Here is a 21,112-nt window from a genome sequence, read left to right as displayed (position 1 = left end):
TTCCTCCAGATTTACGTAAAGTACGCGCGCAAGTATAAACACTACAATGCTTGCGTAGCAGGAGTGTCCGCTGCAGCATGTGTTGCGTCGCGTGAAGTATAACTCCAGCCTAATACTTACATAGAGTCTTTTGGATTTCCAAGACATGCGATTTTCCTTAATGAGATATTGGTTATACTGACAAATAAATATATAATGATTTATATGCAACTGCTGATCATAGCTTACGCTATTACTCCACCAACCCAACAATTTCATCATTTCAATAATCATATTTATTTAATGTCTTTACTAAAATTGACTTATAAATCAAATGTGCTCTGTACATTTCTTTCCATATTTCTAGCTGGAACACAAACAGGCCTATGGTAAGGAGTATACCAGCAGTCTAATGTTTTATAGTCTCAACACCTTTTATTTTTTCATTTTTCAGTACAGGCATCTCTTATACTATTCCACAAGTTTTTAATTCTGTGGTATTTAAATAAATTACAGATTGATTAAGTCAAAAATTTGTATATTATCTAAGTAATGCAGGAAAACTCAGGGTTTCCAAAGAATAGAAGTAGAAAATACATACATAGATAATCAAATAATTTCCTCTGGGTAAATGAAATTTCAGCTTGGAATTAATTCATGAATACTAGGGGGCTCTGCCCCCTGTTCGCTTCACTCGCCAACACCCGGGTGAGTGCTGCGCGCTAGCCACTTCACGGCTGTGCCGCTCGCATATGGGGATGCGAATGTAAATTAAACAGATTGTTATTTAATTAGTAATTGTTACATTTGCATAGAGACCTAACTAGTTTACATGACAGCGAGTAATTAACCATAGTAAAAATAATACAATGTAATAAATTGAAAGAAAATGATGTTTCATGTTGTGTTAGACATATTCATTGCATTATACATTTTCATTCTGTTTGGCTTTGAAATTAACATGGAAATACTTTTTAAACTTACAGTTTTACTATAAAACTTCAGTAAAAACAATATTTAGAATTAACTTTTCGTCAATATTGCATTGAATTTTGATTCCGCGTTTGGAGTTATATCTTAACAATGCAATGTATAACTGCCTGTGAGTGAATATTGTTTATTTCTCTCTAATAAATAAACCAACTTTTTCAAATGTTTGTTCCTGTAATTTGTTAATTATCATAGCAAAATGTCTAATGGGAAACTGTAAATGTTTTAATATAAATGGCATATCAAGATCTCCTTTGGTGTCTAATGTTATCTGCGGAAGATGTACTGCATTACCTTTCTTGTCGCCTGTTAAAATTTTACATGTCGTTCAACCAATTTTGAATACAACTAATCTTGTCCTATTGCATAGCCCATCACTCATACATAAATTACGCGATAACATTACGATACATCCTTCTTTCAACAGTAATTTGGCCAGTGGAAGACCGGATGTTGTTAACGTTTGTAGATATTCTATGGGATATTGCAAGTTGATGTTTTCATCTTCCTCAACATCACCACCAGCTGTTTCAGCATAATCTATTGATACACATTTAACCAATTTGCTGTGTAACCAATCAACAATTTTTGCGTTAATTCATTTGACTTCATCGTTTCATGGTGCTAGGATTGCCTTGTACTCATTTCTTCTATTGATAATCCTTCGGGATGAAATTCTTCAATAACATTTGGACATAATAATTCTTCTTTTATTTGGAACTTAAAGTGAGGAAAACGTAAAAATTTATAACAGTTGAGAGCATAGAAAATGTGTCTGACAAAAGCATTCACAATAATGAGAGGTGAGAGGACCGTGGGCATGGGCCGTTAACCTGAAATAGTTGAGAGGAGGATGGGACTTGAAACAATCTCCTGGCAATAGTCTCGTCTCGTCTCAAGCTTTTCTTTATAAAAGAGAGACAATAAACAATATTCTAGTTAAAGTTCTCTTTACATACCATAGATCTTAGAAATGTAGAATATGTATGTAAAAGGAGTGACATTGTTTTGAATTGTGATTACAGGACTTTATCCTTATAGTCCAAGTGGCCAGCATGTTGTAAACTGTAGAGGTGTCCTAACACAGTTGCATTCTCATATGACAAACAGTCTAATATGATTACCCCATTTAGATTGGGCTGGACCCAAGTGGACCTAAAAACCTTTCATATATTATAATATTGGAACCAAGTTGAGGGTTAGCCCCTAAGTCACTGAAAGCTAGGAACGACAGGAGACGGACAGCAATATAAAGTAAAAAGCAATTTCTTTATTCTTGGCGAGCAGAGAGGCTGCAGCACCTGTCAGCACAGTTCCACTGACAGCTCAGATCAGACAGCCTTCCTCAGAAGGGAGTTAGCTCAGTTTTATACCAGCTTGTTTACTAAACAAAAAGAGGAAGTATGGCAGTTCATTTTGAGGTCACGCAGAGTTTGCAAGTATCTTAAGTTGATACATTAGATCATTACGTGCAGAAGTACACGGTAGTCTTTATGGGTAGTTTTGCAAGATAGTTATGGAGATAACACTTTCAAAATATGTACTTCCCTATTCTTCTGCACCATCAGGTTTACAACACTTCAACGGCTATGTGGCAGTTACAATTTAAAAATCTTATTTCAGCTTATAAAAGGATTAATGTTATACTGTCGGTTAATACACAGCACATTCTTATTATAGCTTACATTTCGCACATAATGATCATCACACATAATAATTGGTTATACAATATCAAAAGCTACCTTAAAAGTTAGTTTAGTACATTTGTCTTACAAGAATACACTCTTACAGCTTAGTGTTTGTATTAGGTTACATTTGTTCGATTGGCTTAATTCAAAATATTCTTTCTCAATTCCTCCCTTTGCACATTAAATGTGCACTTTGTCGATTAGACTGTCACATCATCATACTCAAGAAGGGGATCTGGGGATGGGTGGAGAAGTGTGTACTGGGAGTCAGGGTTAGCACAGAGGAGATAAGCTCTAGTAATGGAGGCATTGATGAGCCTCTGTAGGAAAACTCAGATACAAGAGATAAGACAGCAACAAAAAGCATGAGAACTGCCAGAGAAATAAGGACAGTTATGAGAATAGTTTTTAATCCAACCGGCCCAGGAACCGAACCAATCTTGGAAGAGATCATTGAAAGAATCAGGTGTTCCTGAGTTTTCCGCTAATTCTATAGACAGGGAGGTGAGACCAGCTAGGGCACAGGTGAAAGAACCATCTGGGGCAATGTTATTAGGAATAAGGGTACAGAAATTGTTGCTGAACACAACACACACAATCACTACTTTTCAGTGAGGAGCATTTCTATCGTGTACTTCATCACATTAAGATACACTTGAAAGGGCAACCAGGAAAGTTATGTGCATCCTTAAAAATATCACATTTGAAAAAGGTTATTGGGAAGGGATACAACTAGGAGAATAGGGTTTAGCAGTGGCACATGCATAACAAGAATCTGTTCTTAATTGTGTAACAGTAACCTTCAACCAGAGATTATCCTCTAGGAAAGAGGAAATAATCCCTTGACAGAGTCCCAACACAGAAAGTCCAAAAGTAGCAACAGCTTAATGATTCAGTCCACTTTTTACAGTGAGAGACGTGCATTCAAGAAAGGAGTCCTTCAGCCTTCATGGCATGAGGGGTACCAAGCTACACCTGGGCTGGTGCCAGAGTTTTCACCGTGTGTCTCTAATGAGAGCTCAAGTCTCAATTGGTATAGAAACTTACATTTCAGGTAATGAGGTAGTTCATCACGTTTCTGTCACTTGTTCATGCTCAAAGAAAAGATGCAAGATCATTGTTGACCATGTGGAGAGTAATTGTACATAGCATTGGGTGGCCAGTAAGAATCTCCAACGGTGAGAATCTTATTTGGCGATGAGTCCTTCCACGCAGACCATCCAGAGCCAAAGGCAGTACATCAGGCCAAGATAGGCCTATTTGTTCAAAGATGCTTGCCAATTTTAATTTTAAGGTGGAATATACATGCTCCACCAATCCTCCACTCTGTGGATGGTACTTGCAGTAGTGGTGGACATCAATCTACAGCCACTGATACAGCTGTTGTAACAGAGTATTTACTTGCAATTTCTGAGGCAAACCTCAGACGTGGGATGATTTTTTTTAACTAGCACTTTGGCCACTGACTTGGCATCTGCGTGCCAGCATAGGAAAGCCTCCACCCAGCGTGAGAAAACGTAGATGATTACTAAACAATATTTATACCCATGAGACGGGGTTAGTTACAAAAAGAAAAAATCCATCTGCAGATGTTCAAAGGGCCTGGGGCTGGACAAGATTGTTTCACCTGTGCCATCATTGCTTCGCTGGAAGTGTGAGCCAGACCATGCGCAACCTTTGCAATACCTGGAAAGGAAGCTTTTGGGAGAAAAGATTGTTTAGTTAATGGATCCAAATTCCTTTTGGATCTTTTTCTGGTCCCTCTTTCTGCCACATCTTTATCTCCTTTTCGGTTACTATAGTTTGTAGAGATAAAACTGCATCCTCGGGTGACTCTTGTTCCTCCTCCTGCTATAGAAATAAAGAGGTTAGTGGTGAAGTAGGATCCCGGGTGGCTTTCTTTGTCCACATGTCTGCTTGCGCATTTCCCTCACTCACTGGATTTGTTTTCCCCTTGTGAGCTTGACACTTCACTTCCGCAAGCGCACCTGTCAAATCAGATGTTCTTGCCAGTACTAAATTGGAATGTACAGCATGTGGTACCTTAACAGTTAATAGACTCATGAGAACAACATCTGAGCATGCTAATATGGCCTCTGTTGTTGCAGCAGCTGCTTTCATTGTAGCAGCCACTGGATCCAGTTTTTTTTTTTTTTTTAAAGAATAGTTCATGACCGGTCTTTATCTATCTCCTTGTTGTTGAGTTAGTACTGCAGTCATATACCTCCCTTTCTTGTCCACGAACAGAGTGAAGGGATGAGACTAGTGCAGAAGTTTTAACACAGGTGCAGACATTAAATTTATTTATTATTAGTTAAAGCCTTCTCAGCCTGCTCCATTCATTTAATTTTATCAGTTAAGGCCAGATTAGGAGAATTTGCTAAGTCTTGGAGTGGCTGTGCTTTTTCAGAAAAATTTAGGATCCATTGTTGACAATAACAAAGAATGCCTAGTATAGACATAACCAATTGTTTTGTGACCGGTCTTGGAATGTTTTGAATGGTCGTTAAGCAATCTTTAGACAGAGCTCTGGTACCACAAGTGACATCATGACCCAAATATTTAACTGTGGTTTGAACTAATTGCAACTTATTCCTCGAGACATTATAACCATTTTCCTCAAGATATCTTAACAATGATTTCGTTTCTTGCGCACATGCTTCCTCTGTTTCACTACAGAGCAATAAGTCGTTGACGTACTGTATTAATACGCTTCCCAGTTAGGCCAGAAGCCTTCCAGGTTTTTGAGCATGCACCTGTCCGTTTACACAAGGAGCCTCTGTATAACCTTGTGGCATAACAGTCCAGGATTCGCCAGAGGCAGGCCAGCCCTAACTTTTTCCGGAGCTGATCCTCCCGATCCGGCCAGAATTGGTCCTTTCACTGGTCCTCGGGATGATCCCGCTCAAGGAGTCACTTGGCCGTCTCTGATCCGGATCACAGCACTAAAAAACTGTGGTTGCTGAAAGCCAGGAACGACAGGTGACGGACAGCAATATAAATTAAAAAGCAATTTCTTTATTCTTGGTGAGCAGAGAGGCTGCAGCACCTGTCAGCACAGTGCCACTGACAGCTCAGATCAGACAACCTTCTTCGAAGGGAGTTAGCTCAGTTTTATACCAGCTTTTTTACTAAACAAAAAGGGGAAGTATTGCAGTTCATTTTGAGGTTACGCAGAGTTTGCAAGTAGCTTAAGATGAGACATTAGATCATTACGTGCAGAAGTACATGGTAGTCTTTATGGCTAGTTTTGCAAGACAGTTATGGAGACAGCACTTTGCAAAACATATACTTCCCTATTCTTCTGCACCATCAGGTTTACAATACTTCAACGGCTATGTGGCAGTTACAATATAAGAATCTTATTTCAGCTTATAAAAGGATGAATGTTATACTGTTGGTTAATGCACAGCACATTCTTATTATACCTTACATTTCACACATAATGATCATCAGACATAATAATTGGTTATACAATATCAAAAGGTACCTTAAAAGTTAGTTTAGTAAATTTGTCTTACAAGAATACACTCTTACAGCTTAGTGTCTGTATTATGTTACATTTATTCGATTGGCTTTATTCAAATTATTCTTTCTCACACCTGTTAAAGCTTGTCCTGTACTTTGACCAAATTATGTCACCATCATAAGAAGACTGGACCTAAATGGCTGAAGTAAACAAGGAAAACAATTTTGTTGCCCAGTCAACTAATGTCATTATTATGTGTGAAGGGGATGTTTTGTACTACTTCACATGATCAGCATTATTATAATATATACTGAAAATGCAGTTATGTACACTATGTATGTCTGTTATATATGAGAAAATGTGACTCAAGTTAATCTACAAATGTCACTGAATACTAAAACAAAACATAATAATACCTTTTAAATAATGAAAAAAATGAATGTATTCCAAACTATTGTATAAAATATATTTCTCCTCATTATTCCAAATATTTAAAATATATCAAGCATTGTGAGAGCATCTAAGTGAAATTAAATGTGTTTTGCTCTTTGTCTGCTTTTCTTTTAGATATTGGATTCAGAGCTTTTTGAATTGATGCATCAGAATGGAGATTATACACATTTCTATTTTTGTTACCGTTGGTTTCTGCTGGATTTCAAGCGAGGTAATAATAATACAGTGGCTTGTAACCCTTATTATTATTATTTATTTATTTAATTCAATTTTTAAACACCCACTCAGAAAAATAATGCAGTAACTTTATGGCATCCATTTCATTTTAAAAATATTAAAGCTTTGCCACTTAATTCATTTACTACTCCATTTCCAAACCACTTTTTCTATTATAGGTTTTCAAGGTGGCATAGCCTGTTCCAGTGAAACCTACATTTAAAGTGATGTAAAACATATATTGTATTTGTTATTTGTATATGTATTTCCACACTGTGCAGGAAACTATGAATACAACTGAAAACTCCTTTTCAGTGATCCATTGCAGAACATTTGTGTTCAGTTCATTGTTTCTATAAACAGTGCCTAGAAGCAAATAGTGTTAAATGAGTATTTGTACTAGTTCAATATGGGTCATGTTTAATTGCTTCTGTAGATTGCAAGTCAAGGTGTTAAGTTTATTTTTTCCAACATTTTCTTGTGTTTCTGACACTGTGTACTTGCATTATTTAAAAAAGTTAGAAAGGAGTGCTATTTGTTTTCTTTAAAGAAGTTTTCATCACAGTTTGAGCATTACTACGTTGTGCTTTCTGTTCAGGACACAGAAAGAGACAGAAACACGGACAACAGAAGCCAACAGTTATCAACATAACTTCATCAATACTCCATTCTTCTACTGCTTCTAATTTAGCTGTACATAACATGGGCTCACAAATAAATGACCTTGAGCCCATTATGTGTCAATAGAAACAGGTCAAAAATTTATATTATGGTTGACAGCTGTCCATCAAATTGGTCTTATAATAAATCCTTAAATATATATGGGGCTTTTATTCTTGCAAATCTTTACTATGAGAACCTCCTCAAAAAAAATGTTGCTTTAAAAAAGTCTTTTTAGCATTTAAATGACGGGTAATCTGGTTAGTACTAACATTACAGTGTCTGTTCCTTATGAAACATACAGTTTACATTACATTTACTTATTTGGTTAATACCATTATTCAAGGCAACTTACAACAGTTGAGATAAAATTGGTTTTATTTCTTTCATTTTTCGATTTGGAGCACAGGCAGGTGACTTGACTTGCTCATTTCCACATAAGGTCAGTAGCAGGATTTTAACCCACAACAACAGGGTTTAATGCCTAAAGTATTAACCACTATCTCACACTGCCTTTGCCTGTGTTTGGATGGAATTTTATTTAAATGATAACACTAGAGCAGCACGGATACATTCATGGCCGGAGCTCAATGTGCCGATCTCAGCCCGGGCAGCCCTGATGCGAGTCAAACGGTGTGCGGGCGGCAGGCTCTGTCCACAGTGCTGAAAGTGCGCTCCCGCGGCCGCAAATTGAAACTTAATGTGTGAGCTTTTTAAAGATACAGTATAAACACTGGATCATTACGTACGTTGTTTTAAAGTAGTTATATGTATGGAAACATCAATGATGTTTTAAAGTTATATATTATGTGTGTGTGTATATATATATATATATATATATATATATATATATATATATATATATACATATATATATATATATTCTTGTGTTAATGTTTTGAATTGAATTAAAATATAAAACGAAAGAGGCTTATATCGTACTAAAACAGAAATACAGGAAGAAGTCTTGTCGAGCTTACATGTAACGAATGTAAAAACAGTAAGCAGTCTAAACAGCACGTGCATGTTTTAACTAAAACGAAGGCAATAAAAAGAAAAGGGACTAAACGACCCCCAGCTTAACTTTTACAATAAATGTCATAATGACTGACTTTCCATTTCCATACACTTATTTAAGTTTTCCTTCTTGACGGATGAGCCCGAGCCGCAGCGATTCCGTCCTGCTTTTGAAATTTAAAACCCGATGCGACTTCTTTAGCGTATGAAATTCTATTCGGAAATCTAAACTTGGAGAATCTCTTTTAACAAACGGGTTGTCGCGGACTCACCGATCAGACGCACCCAAATTGCATTTCTTTCTTAACATTTTTCCTTTCCTTTTTTTATTTTTTATTTTATTTTATTTATTTTTTTATTTGTTTTTTTCTTTCTCTCTCCGCTGGACGGTCGGTCTTGTTTTAATGCCGCTTCTTCGCTGTTGCCAGAATGAGCGCTAATGGCTAAAGGTGTGGTCGGAGCTTTAAATCGATTAAGCAAAAATTTAAACCCATGGGCCCAACTAATGGCAAGTTAAGCCTTGCCGGATCCTGCAAAGCTTTTTGCTTTCCTCTTATGATTTATTTTGGGAAACTCGCCTGAGAAAAGGATGGCTATTGTACTTTTAGTTTAGTTCGTTTAAATAAAAGCAGCACTTTTTTATAAACATAATTACTGTGCCTCTAACATTCGACATGTGTTTTAATACTGAAATGTAAAATGCACTGCGTGTTTTTTCTGTTCCTTTCTTACATTTGATTACATGAGTAACATTATACCTGATATGCGTTTACGTTAGGTGAGGTGCACATATATTTATTATACTATACTCATGTATTTTGAATAAAGCACGTCCCGAGTTACATTTTCTTTCAGGTCTTTCAATATTCTCCACCTGTTTAAATTAGTTTTACAAATTTCTATGTAAAAAGATCATCAAGATTATTTAAGTGCAGGTCAGCCCGGATGTAAAATACTACTTAAAAATAAATGGGCATAAATCGAAGAAATAGAAACTCCGCCCGTTAAGAATAAGTCACACAATCAAGTCCATTCACTCAGTCATTTCCTGGACCCTCTCACTCTTTTACATTTCTTCTATTTTATTGACCGTACAGTGTGTTTAGAACATATGTCGAGTGTATATTTATTCATTAATTTGTTTGTTTTCAGAGCTTCTGTGAAAAATCAGATTACCTCTCCGGGGGCAAATAGCCATCTATCTTTCTCTTCGATTGAAATGTAGCTATGAAAGGTACCATCTATCACTTATATAGTGCCTTTCACATCAGTCTATCGATTTGCGGGTCTCGTCCAAACAAGCGCGTTTTTTGAGAAACGCCACACGCTCACACGAAGAACCTGCAACTTCCACCGCTCAGCTCAAGCAGCCCAACTCCACGCAAGTGTGACGCGCAAATGGACCCCGTCACTTTAAAAGAAACATTTGGCGTAAGGAAAGTGTGACTACGAAAAACCGGACACGTTTAAATTGAATAATAGAAACAGAATTTGAAACGGGCCTGACGAGAGGGGATTAAAAATGCAGAAACTGTTTTTTTTTTTCGCTTGCGCAAAGTTTCCAGCCGGTGGTCGTTTTTGATCAAATCTTGAACCACATTCTGAGCTTATTTTAGCCCAGCGGTCAGCCAGTGGGCTAACTTGTGGTTCTTGTTTTAATCACCGCATAATTCACAGTTTTCCCAACGGAAATGTGCTTCTCTTACTCGACATGTTTGGAACTGTATTTAGGCTATATAATGTACAACTCAGGCGACGAGTTTATAATACAGCCAATATTATAATCGATTCTAATTATTATAATATTGAATCTCTGAGTTATTAGAATAGTAAATGATTTTAAGGAACAACTCGGGTTGAGCGTGGTAGACATTACAAATGCAGCCTTATTTAGTTAACTGTTCAGTTGGTTTCCATTGCTGAGCAATTCGACTAAACACCCGGAATGAAACACAAACGAATGTCGGAATGCTAGGGTCCTGCGAGCCAGCAGTCTTATGCGAAACGCAAAAGGCTGTATATCAGCGGGCTATTCTCAGGATAGTATTTAAAATGTATTTATTTGTTTGTTTTTTGTTTGTTTGTTTCCTTTAAAGCTGGCATTTGTCATCCTTATTGTGCGAGGCTGACTGTTGTGGATTGATTTTAAACACGAGCACCGCATCGGACAGCAGATGGCTTCCTAATTTAATCAAGAGTCTTTTTAGTCAAATTATTGCTTTCTTGCAGAGAACGACGGTCCATTATCAGCTGATCAGCCCCCGAGACCGTCGAGCTGAGCATTGACACAGGAAGAGCGGGTGGAGGGTGGTACAAAGTTCAACATTATGGACCGTCAAAAGGAGGAGTCAGGTGGACGGAATGGGGGAGCTGCGTTCGGGCTGGATGGTCCTCGTTAAAACGTTGAGGTGGTCCGATTTCAGGTGTAAATGTATTAAAGAGGAGTAGGGACTGTATTCTGCATTAAAGAGTTACATATCTGTGTGTCCCTTTATACCGAGAAATTCACGTTTCTCGCTGCAAGATTGTAGTGACCACGGCCGCCACGGAGATCAAACAAGAGCACTTAAAATAAAAGAGACCCTCTATAGTGGGGTTGCAGAACAACTTAACACCAACCTGGACGGCTCGCGTTCTGTCCCGCAGCTCGCGGAGTGACCCCCTCATCAGACCTTCGTTTATTTTTTCGTCCGACCGCATAAAACATAGCGAATTTTGAGAGTGGGCTTCAGAGAAGCGGTAGAACGGGCGATCACAAGCCACGGGCAGCCCGCGTTCGATCTTCGATAAGCCGGGTAACGATTGCCGCCGTAAAGTAAATAAAAATGTATAAGCGGTTTTTCGCGAGAGGGCATTAAAATAAGAGATTTCTGCCACGGTGTGAAAGCGAAGCGGTAGAAGCAGCGATCACGAGACCCTGGCGGCCAGTGTCGATACCAGATTTGTTGGGAAACCGCTAAAGAGCCCGGTTTATATTGATTTTACGTGATAAGGGCTTACAAATACAGAATGTGGAGGTGTGCTACAAAGGTCCTGCCGTGGAGAAGCGGAAGAATATACGCTCGCAAAACGCGGCGTCCGCGATCGATCCCTGGCAGCCCCCAACCCCGTCATCGGAGGTCTTACTTATATGTTACCTCCTGAGGCAGAATTACAAATACCGAACTGTGTGGCGTTGTTAAGTGAATCCGCCGTGGAGTAAAGCTAAAGCAGCCGACCTAAAACACTGGCGACTCGAGATCGATCCCGGGTGCCTCTGAACCTGCCAGCAGAGATCTTACTTATATGTTACCTCTTCAGGCAGAATTACAAATACCGAGTTGTGCCAAAGCTTAAAGGGGACCCGCCGTGGGTGAGTGACAGGGCAGCCGACCCCGAGCCCCGGCGGCCCGCGATCGAACCCGGGTGCCCCCGAATCTTCACAGGATCACGAACGCTGCCCTCGTTGGGCCAGATTGTTTCTTATTGCACTTATGTTTTGGAAAAATGAGAGAAAAGGGGTACCCACCTTAAGGAACCTCACTGTCAGGATGAATTTTCGTTGTTCTCCCTGTGGGAATTCGGGGGTGCCCGGGTTCGATCGCGGGCCGCCGGGGCTCGGGGTCGGCTGCCCTGTCACTCACCCACGGCGGGTCCCCTTTAAGCTTTGGCACAACTCGGTATTTGTAATTCTGCCTGAAGAGGTAACATATAAGTAAGACCTCTGCTGGCAGGTTCAGAGGCACCCGGGATCGATCTCGAGTCGCCAGTGTTTTAGGTCGGCTGCTTTAGCTTTACTCCACGGCGGATTCACTTAACAAAGCCACACAGTTCGGTATTTGTAATTCTGCCTCAGGAGGTAACATATAAGTAAGATCTCTACTGGTGAGTTCAGGAACACCCAGTATCGATCTCGGGTCACCGGGATTTGGAGTCGGCTACTTTGTCGTTTACCCACGACGGGACAACTTAAAGCTTTGGCACAAATCGGTATAATGCTGGAACCCCAAAAAGCTACATCCAGTATAATTGAGAGGATTCTCTTCATTGACACGCACTCCAGCCAGCGGTGGGGATCGATCGCAAGACGCCGAGAATCAAGGACGCCTGCTTTACCATTCACCCAAAACGTAGCTTCTTTCAAGAAAGGACGCAACTAACGATTTGTAACGCAGCCTCACTTAAAAACTGCATATAAATGAAGACTTTTGGGGGTTGTAGTAATCCAGTCCTTAGCAAAGCTTCCATGCGGTGGCCAGGATCGATCTCACGACGTTGAGATTCGCGGGCGAAGGTTCTACCACTTTTCTACACAAGAATGCCTTAGTAGACCCTCAGTACTTGCCACTTGTAATTCCAGCACCTGATATTCCAATTGTCCACAAACTGCCTTTCTAATAATACACGTTAGGGGGCAGCTTTTGGAGTTAATGCTTCAACAAGGATAATGTATATCCACCTTAATTGCCTTAATTGCACCTTGCATTGCATTTGTCATTCTGATATAACAAATGACATATAACACAGACATATGCATTGCATTGTACACTGCAAATGTTAAGGGCAAGGTCTACATTGATTATTGCACAGCAAGTACAGTATAAAATAATTGAATCTTTGGCTATCCATTTGAACATCACATAAACAACACTTCTATTTCTGCAAAATATTGCAGTTAATTCCATTATAGTCTACCTTTGAATGTAGGCTAATACAATTTTTGATTTGCTATGTATACATATCCAGGAAAAGATGATAATTGAGACATTCCATTATTGGCTGAAATAATACGAAATTAATAGCACAACATATCCGTCAGATAGCTGCAGCAGGTCAATACTATACCTTGTTAAAACTGCTTGGAAGGAAAAGGCAATTTATTTACTAAAAGCAAGCAGTACATATCTTACTTTATTACATAATATGTGTGTGTGTGTTATAACTGCATAACATATCTATGATCTGCTTCTCACAACTCAGACGATGTGGTGTTTATTTGACATCTGGCTGACCAACCACAACCACAACAATTGGTAACAATCCAAATTTAAGATTGTGAATCAGACCCAAGAGTGTGTGTATATACTGTATATATATATTATACACACACACACACACACACACACATTTTATATATATATATATATATATATATATATATATATATATATATATATATATATATATATATACATACATACATACATATATACAGTGCATCCGGAAAGTATTCACAGAGCTTCACTTTTTCCACATTTTGTAATGTTACAGCCTTATTCCAAAATGGATTAAATTCATTTTTTTCCTCAGAATTCTACACACAACATCCCATAATGACAACATGAAAAAAGTTTACTTGAGGTTTTTGCAAATTTATTAAAAATAAAAAAACTGAGAAATTACATGTACATAAGTATTCACAGCCTTTGCTCAATACTTTGTCGATGCACCTTTGGCAGCAATTCCAGCCTCAATTCTTTTTGAATATGATGCCACAAGCTTGGCACACCTATCCTTGGCCAGTTTCGCCCATTCCTCTTTGCAGCACCTCTCAAGCTCCATCAGGTTGGATGAGAAGCGTCAGTGCACAGCCATTTTAAGATCTCTCCAGAGATGTTTCAATCAGATTCAAGTCTGGGCTCTGGCTGGGCCACTCAAGGACATTCACAAAGTTGTCCTGAAGTCACTCCTTTGATATCTTGGCTGTGTGCTTAGGGTCGTTGTCCTGCTGAAAGATGAACCGTCGCCCCAGTCTGAGGTCAAGAGCGCTCTGGAGCAGGTTTTCATCCAGGATGTCTCTGTACATTGCTGCAGTCATCTTTTCCTTTATCCTGACTAGTCTTCCAGTTCCTGAAATTTTTCTGTAACCTTCCCCATTTTTTTGCCTCGAGACAATCCTGTCTCGGAGGTCTACAGACAATTCCTTTGACTTCATGTTTGGTTTGTGCTCTGACATGAACTGTCAACTGTGGGACCTTATATAGACAGGTGTGTGCTTTTCCAAATCATGTCCAATCAACTGAATTTACCACAGGTGGACTCCAATCAAGCTGCAGAAACATCTCAAGGATGATCAAGGGGAACAGGATGCACCTGAGCTCAATTTTGAGCTTCATGGCAAAGACTGTGAATACTTATGTACATGTGCTTTCTCAATTTTTTTTATTTTTAATAAATTTGCAAAAACCTCAAGTAAACTTTTTTCATGTTGTCATTATAGAATTCTGAGGAAAAAATGAATTTAATCCATTTTGGAATAAGGAACATAACAAAATGTGGAAAAAGTGATGCGCTGTGAATACTTTCTGGATGCACTGTACAAAAAAAAAGAAAGTAAAGATTGCAGTAAGACAAACAAACTCAAATTATTACTCAAAAAAGGGAAAATAATCACCATGGACCATGTGTCATTGAAAAAAAAAAGCAGGACAAAGCGAGGTCAGAAATAAAAGAGTAAAAAACAAAAGTAAAACATCATAAAGAGGTTAAAAAACAAGGGGGCCAAACAAATGCAGGTTAGAGATAATGAAAACTGGAATTCAAAAGACTCACAAAAAAAAACGTAGGGACAAACCACATGCAGAGCAATATACAGAATATGAAAGCAGAAAAAAACGACAGTGTCAAAAAAAAGAAAGCAAACATCACATTACCGCAAAAAAAAGAGAAATTATTACTCAGAGAAGTAATGAAAAGGCAAATAGAGATCAAATATATGGACATAGGTGATATGTCAGAAGTATGTCAATATTGTAAGGCTTTGAAGTTTAAGTCAGAGAATTTCAAAAACATGGTTTACCTCACATGCATTTATTGGTTACTTTGCAAAAAAAAATTATTAACTGCTGATGATGTAGATCTTTTTGTCTGTGCTGAAATTCCAAACTGAGAAACCTATCCTGAATTATGGTACAAAGTCATTAAACACATGTCTCAATGACCTCATTTAAAAGATTCGGCATATTGGGACTCCAAAGATTCCAAATATTGTTTTTACAGAAGTTCTGAAATAAAAGTGAAACTAATGAAATAGCAACAATTCAAAGAAAAAAAAAATCTAAAAAGTGTGTACCTGGAAAACCAAACACGGGGGTTGGCAAGCGAAGCGAGCAGGAGGCGAAGCCCCCTAGTTTCCAAAAAATAAATCATTTATTATGATCAAACAGTTACTCAGTACTTGAGTAATCTTTTCAACAAATACTTTTTTACTCTTACTTGAGTACAATTTTTGGCTACTCTACCCACCTCTGGCATTCTGGAGCCTTTCTATGATACTGCTGAATTTTAATAGAATTTCATGTCATTATTTTGAATTTGCAATCTTACCACTACCAAAGCCCAGCTTTGCTTATTTTCAGACATCAAATTTAGGGTAAGGTATACGTTCTGTTCAGAATGGCGTCAGCTGTAATTGTCATTGTGTTTTCCATAGAGCTGGTCTATGATGACGTTTTTTCTGTCTGGGAGACAATCTGGGCAGCAAAGCATGTTTCATCCAGCCACTTTGTTCTCTTCATTGCCCTGGCTATGGTGGAGCTGTATCGAGACATCATATTGGAGAACAACATGGACTTCACAGACATTATAAAGTTTTTTAATGGTGAGTGCTCCCTAAATTGATATGCCATTAAATAGTATGGGAAAGGGCTAGGAGTGAAGTGCTGGATCATTATATCAGTAAGAGTAAAGAGACCTGCTATCATTATTTGTGTATCAAGGTAAAGTTTTCTTTTTCTGAAAAATAATTTGTTTCACTAGACCTACAGGTTTCAGTTTGGTTAAGATGGTTGAAAAATGCTAATAAAAATCACTGAAAGAAAATATAAAACTATGATAATTTTCTTTGTCAAGAAGACTTATCACACAGCTGTTTTCTTTAAACTTTACAAAATGTGTCTTTTAAACTCTAGAGATGGCTGAACACCACAACACCAAGCAAATACTGAAGCTGGCACGTGATCTGGTGTACAAAGTGCAAACCCTCATTGAGAACAAGTGAGGACAGTGATGGTGGTATTCGAAGGCTGGTTATAGTGCTGCTTCTGTGCTCACCATCCAGGCATCCACCCTTTACAGCTGTGTTCCTCAGTAAGCCATGTCTCACACTGGTAGAATGGGTTGGAGGGGACTGAAAACAAGCCATTATCTTTCTGATCTAATTGCCATTTTGTCATCATGAGAACATTATCATTACAAAAAAGAAACTTAGTGAGGCCTTATTTCATTCATCTTAATTGCAGCTTTCCGCCTCTGGCAAAGTAATTAGTTGTGTGTACTGTGGGTGGAGTGCTTAAGCAGATTTCTTATTTAAATTGTCTGTTTCAAATGGCTTCCAATTTTACAAGAGAAAAAGAAAACATTGTGGCTTCCTTGTCAGCCAAAATAAGTGTAGTTTTATAAAAATGGAACAACGTAGTATGATATTGCACGTAACAGCGATACTTTTACTCTTAACATGCAGCCATATCACTTCTGATGTGGTTTTGACAGACACTGTGTAGAATTTCCAAAAAAGCCGAGTTCTTGGAAGATTTAAATTTCATAGCGAAACTAATAACCTTGATATTTTAAAATAAGAATCTTTATATGAGAAGATATGTTTGCTATACTCAAAGCAGAGAAAGACAATGTGCCAAAAAATTAAAACATAAACACTGTAAGAGACCACTGAGTCAGTAGTTACTCATTTAAAGATTAAAATGCCTAAACGTGATATAGAAAATATTAAAAGTAATATACACATCTAGAAAAGTGTTTCATGTGTCAGACCAAGCATATAAATAACCATTCCTAAAAATGGTTTTATAAATAACCATTCCTTCCTAAAATTGTACTTACTCCTGTAAGACCTGGTCCTCCACTGACTGTCATGAATGTCAGGTCTTAGTCATCATGGAAGTGCTTACAAAAATGCATTTACTAACTGTCATTCGCCATTCATACTTATATTGCAAGTTTAAAAAGAATACTGTCTTGTTCTAAAAATGAATCTTATTTTTATAGTACTTTAATCAAGAAAAAAGAAAAATAACAGTCAGTTTCTAAACAATTTCTGTTATCATTTACTTTTATAATTGCTAGTGATATTTGGATAAAGCTGGTGAACACATCTAATATCTGTGCAACTTTCGGAGTTCCCAGAAACCCTGAGTTGTACTAAGTGAGTAATAAAAAAGATAAAAATTTGTTATTTAGCTGATGTTTTTCCAGGGAAAAGGTTTCACTTTTCACTTCAGCTATCATCTGGAAAACTGTTTTTTTGTTAAGAAATAAAGGGTTCCTCCGTTATTTTATATTTGCTCTCTGTATATGTTAAAGACACTGCGTGTCCCTTAGTTAGTTTGACAAGCACTGCTTCAGGTGCGGTGTCATGCACGCCAGATTAGCAGCTTGACCAGACCTTGGAAAAGTGATGAAAACAAAAGCATACCCTGAAATTAAAACTGAAAACAATTACCCTACCCTTTCAGTTTCAGTATTGCACCATCAAGGTAGAACTTACATAAGATACTTAAAATAATGGAGTATATTTGAATGTAATATGATTAACTACTTGCCGAGATGGCCAAATATTTTTCCATTGTGTTTTAAAAAAATTATTATTAGTTTGGCCCAGGTTGCTACAACTGTTTTTTTATCTTGAATCTGCTTACCATTATGCCCCTTGAATGTGTTGTTTATTGTATTGATCAAAGAATTCTGTTGTATTAACTTTATCAACACCTTTGACTTAAACTTCCATCCATCCATTATCCAGCCCGCTATATTCTAACTACAGGGTCACGGGGGTCTGCTGGAGCCAATCCCAGCCAACACAGGGAGCAAGGCAGTAAAAAAACCGGGTGTCAGCCCACCACAGTGATTTAAATTTGATAATCTGAATTAGGTCTTTATGCATCTTAATAGCCAAGGCATAAGGCACAAAATACAATAATTAATTCTAACATGACATAGTTTCTAGCACTAGCTGATTTGGGGTTCAACTAAATATATGTAGGAAAGCATATCAATGGATTTTCAATTCTGGGTATTTTGTTTACTCTCTTGATTTTGATCTGGTGAGTAAGCATTGAAGATCATTTATTTGTAATGATTGTTTTCATGGCCTTTGATGTTCTCAGTTTTTCCTGCTTTACTGTCTAGCATTTTGCACTTTATGTGTGCCTTGGAATGTTTTGCCAATTGCACCAGAGGTAAAACTCCTATGTGTACTAATTCTGTATTTAGCAATTTATAAAATGTATACTTTTATTTTACCAGAGAAATTATAACAGTGTTGTGCACTTGCACTCAGTTATGGGCACTATAGAAAAATAAACTGAATTGAACAGAATATTTTAATTCCTAAATCAATATTAAATTTGCATAGCACATTCCATAAGGTGCACTATTGTAAAGTACTTACCATATACTTCAAAAATAAAAGGAAAACAATACTTTGTACTGAAGTTAAATATAGTGAAGACAACTTATTTGATTATGAAAAAGGTAGCATATGCCAGAAGAAAAATATAAACAGTGATACAGTCACCAGGCATGTTTCCACAGTTTTGGAAAGACAAAGATTTATTAGACACTTTTGCGCATTTGTTTGGCAGCACACTGTGCAGTAATCGGATCTCTTCTATGTTTTTAATTCACTTAAAATCTAATAGACCTAATTTAAGCTTCATCCATCCATTGTGTGTACCTTAATTTTATAGCCTGGGTCATAAGCAACCTAGGCCTCTACTCCATCATAAGGAAAATTCATCCTTCTGCACAAAACTGTATTAATAAACAATGAAGTCCTCATTCATTAAAAACAAATTTAAATCTGTAGCAAAAAATGAAGGAATGCACTGTGTCAAATTTGGGAAAATTGTTCTTCATTGTAATACATTAGCAACAACAAGGTTGCTTCTAAATCCTTCCTTTTAAGATTCCATGAGGTGTTTGTGTAATACTGTATAACATATTAAAACATCAGCCAAAACCTTACCCTTTTCAAATTTTCAGTGTTTCAAATGCCGTGTATTTATTATTACTGTGTCTTTTTTAACCTGCAGATTTGTTGTACATTTCAAATATATCTTTGTATATTGTCATTTGTGATCTGTATTGTTATATGGAATTATATATACATATGTTTTATCTTTAAATGTGTCAAAATCTATCACATTTATATGTTTAAAAAAATGTCTTAAGTATACAATGAAATATATGTATATGATGTATAAGTGCTTTCTGGACTATATATATATATATATATATATATATATATATATATATATATATATATATATATATATAAAACCGCGTATTTATTTTACTTATTTTTGATGCTGCAATCCCCTCTCAGTTACTTCGTTATGTGAATATTGTGTGGTCAGTTTGCATTTTAGTATGTTGTTCCAACTCCAGAAGCTTCTTTCACATCTGATTCCTTAAGAAACATAAAAGGCAGAAGAATCTAAATAATAGGACGCACAGCCACAAGTAAAAAGTGATAAAATGTATAAAAAATAAACCACTATGTTTTAGTTTTGCATAAAAGTCACCATGTTCAGCACTAGAATTACTGATTATTATCTGAGAAGATAAACAACCGATGTTGAACTTGTTAGCATTGTTTCTTACTGAGGAACATTTGGGAAAGGACTTTTAAAAATAAAAATGTATAATAATACGTACAATAGTTTTACTTCTATTCTGTTTTGAAGTAGCTCATCAATTAGTATACATCTCAGGAATTGTTTTTTCATGTTTATTTGCCTTTTTTTTGCATTCCTCTTCACTACCTGAAGTCTATGATTCTTTTGAGACTCTAATATTTTCTAAGCCACTGTAAAAACGAGAAATCCTCTATGAATCTGCATTCTTAGTTGTCTCCCCTTGCCACAGTTCTTTATAGTGGTACTTCCACTTTGAACAAAGCAGAATTTTAAAGAATTTAAGGTGTCATTCCATATTAGCCTCCCAAAATTACAGTCTGCATTAAAGGGGAATGGTCTTGTTTTGCTATCTTTTAATAGAAAAAAAATACTGTTTTATATGGGAACTTTAAAAAAAAATCAGATTGCAGATAGAGAAGTGTGTCTGTTTCTCTCCAAAGAGTGTATTTTCCTAGGGTGCTCAAATGATAAGTATCAACGTTTCTGTTCTCTTCTCTCCTTTAAACCACTAATGGGCACTTAACATGTTGTATAGTTACATCGCTGTCCCTCTGGGCATGACTATATAAGTTTTTGCCCATCTTCAGTCACTACAACACACTTCTATGTCACATTCACAGTCATTCTCTCTGTCTTTCCATCCTGTCAGCTGAGGTTTCACTTCACCCCACCTCCAAACTGAATTACCTCGGCCACGTGTGCACATTTAAATCCCACCAAAGCCTTTAATCTCTCTCTGCCTATAGTCATAACCATCCATCCATTATCCAACCCGCTATATCCTAACTACAGGGTCGCTGGAGTCTGCTGGAGCCAATCCCAGCCAACACCGGGCACAAGGCAGGAAACAAACCCCGGGCAGGGCGCCAAACCACCGCAGGGTGCCCATAGTCACATTTAAAGCTGAATTTTTTCCACAAAATCCATGGCTTTTATCTTAAGAGGTTGCTTTCATTAAGAACCAGGGAGCACAGGCTCAACTTCTGGGGGTTGAATTGTGTATAGAT

The 21,112-nt window shown here is 37.4% G+C and overlaps 1 protein-coding gene across 4 annotated transcripts in view; it reads left to right on the top strand.

Moving 5' to 3' along the window:
- The window catches only part of sgsm1a (small G protein signaling modulator 1a), a 133,210-nt gene extending 113,944 nt beyond the window's left edge, over positions 1-19,266 (top strand). For 3 of the 4 annotated variants that reach the window (XM_039771783.1, XM_039771781.1, XM_039771784.1), the window contains 3 exons: positions 6,694-6,790; positions 15,884-16,051; positions 16,362-19,266. In XM_039771783.1, the coding sequence (XP_039627717.1) occupies positions 6,694-6,790; positions 15,884-16,051; positions 16,362-16,450 (354 nt within the window). In that variant the 3' untranslated portion in view covers positions 16,451-19,266. Of the gene's footprint in view, positions 1-6,693; positions 6,791-7,393; positions 7,566-15,883; positions 16,052-16,361 lie in introns of those variants that run through there. The other variant, XM_039771782.1, reaches the window with a different exon arrangement.
- The last annotated feature ends 1,846 nt before the right edge of the window (positions 19,267-21,112 follow it).

This window comes from Polypterus senegalus, chromosome 12 (assembly GCF_016835505.1).
Source record: "Polypterus senegalus isolate Bchr_013 chromosome 12, ASM1683550v1, whole genome shotgun sequence".
NCBI classification, from domain to species: domain Eukaryota; kingdom Metazoa; phylum Chordata; class Cladistia; order Polypteriformes; family Polypteridae; genus Polypterus; species Polypterus senegalus.
Note: the sequence above shows the minus strand (reverse complement) of the source record. Positions and strands in the feature narration are given on the sequence as shown.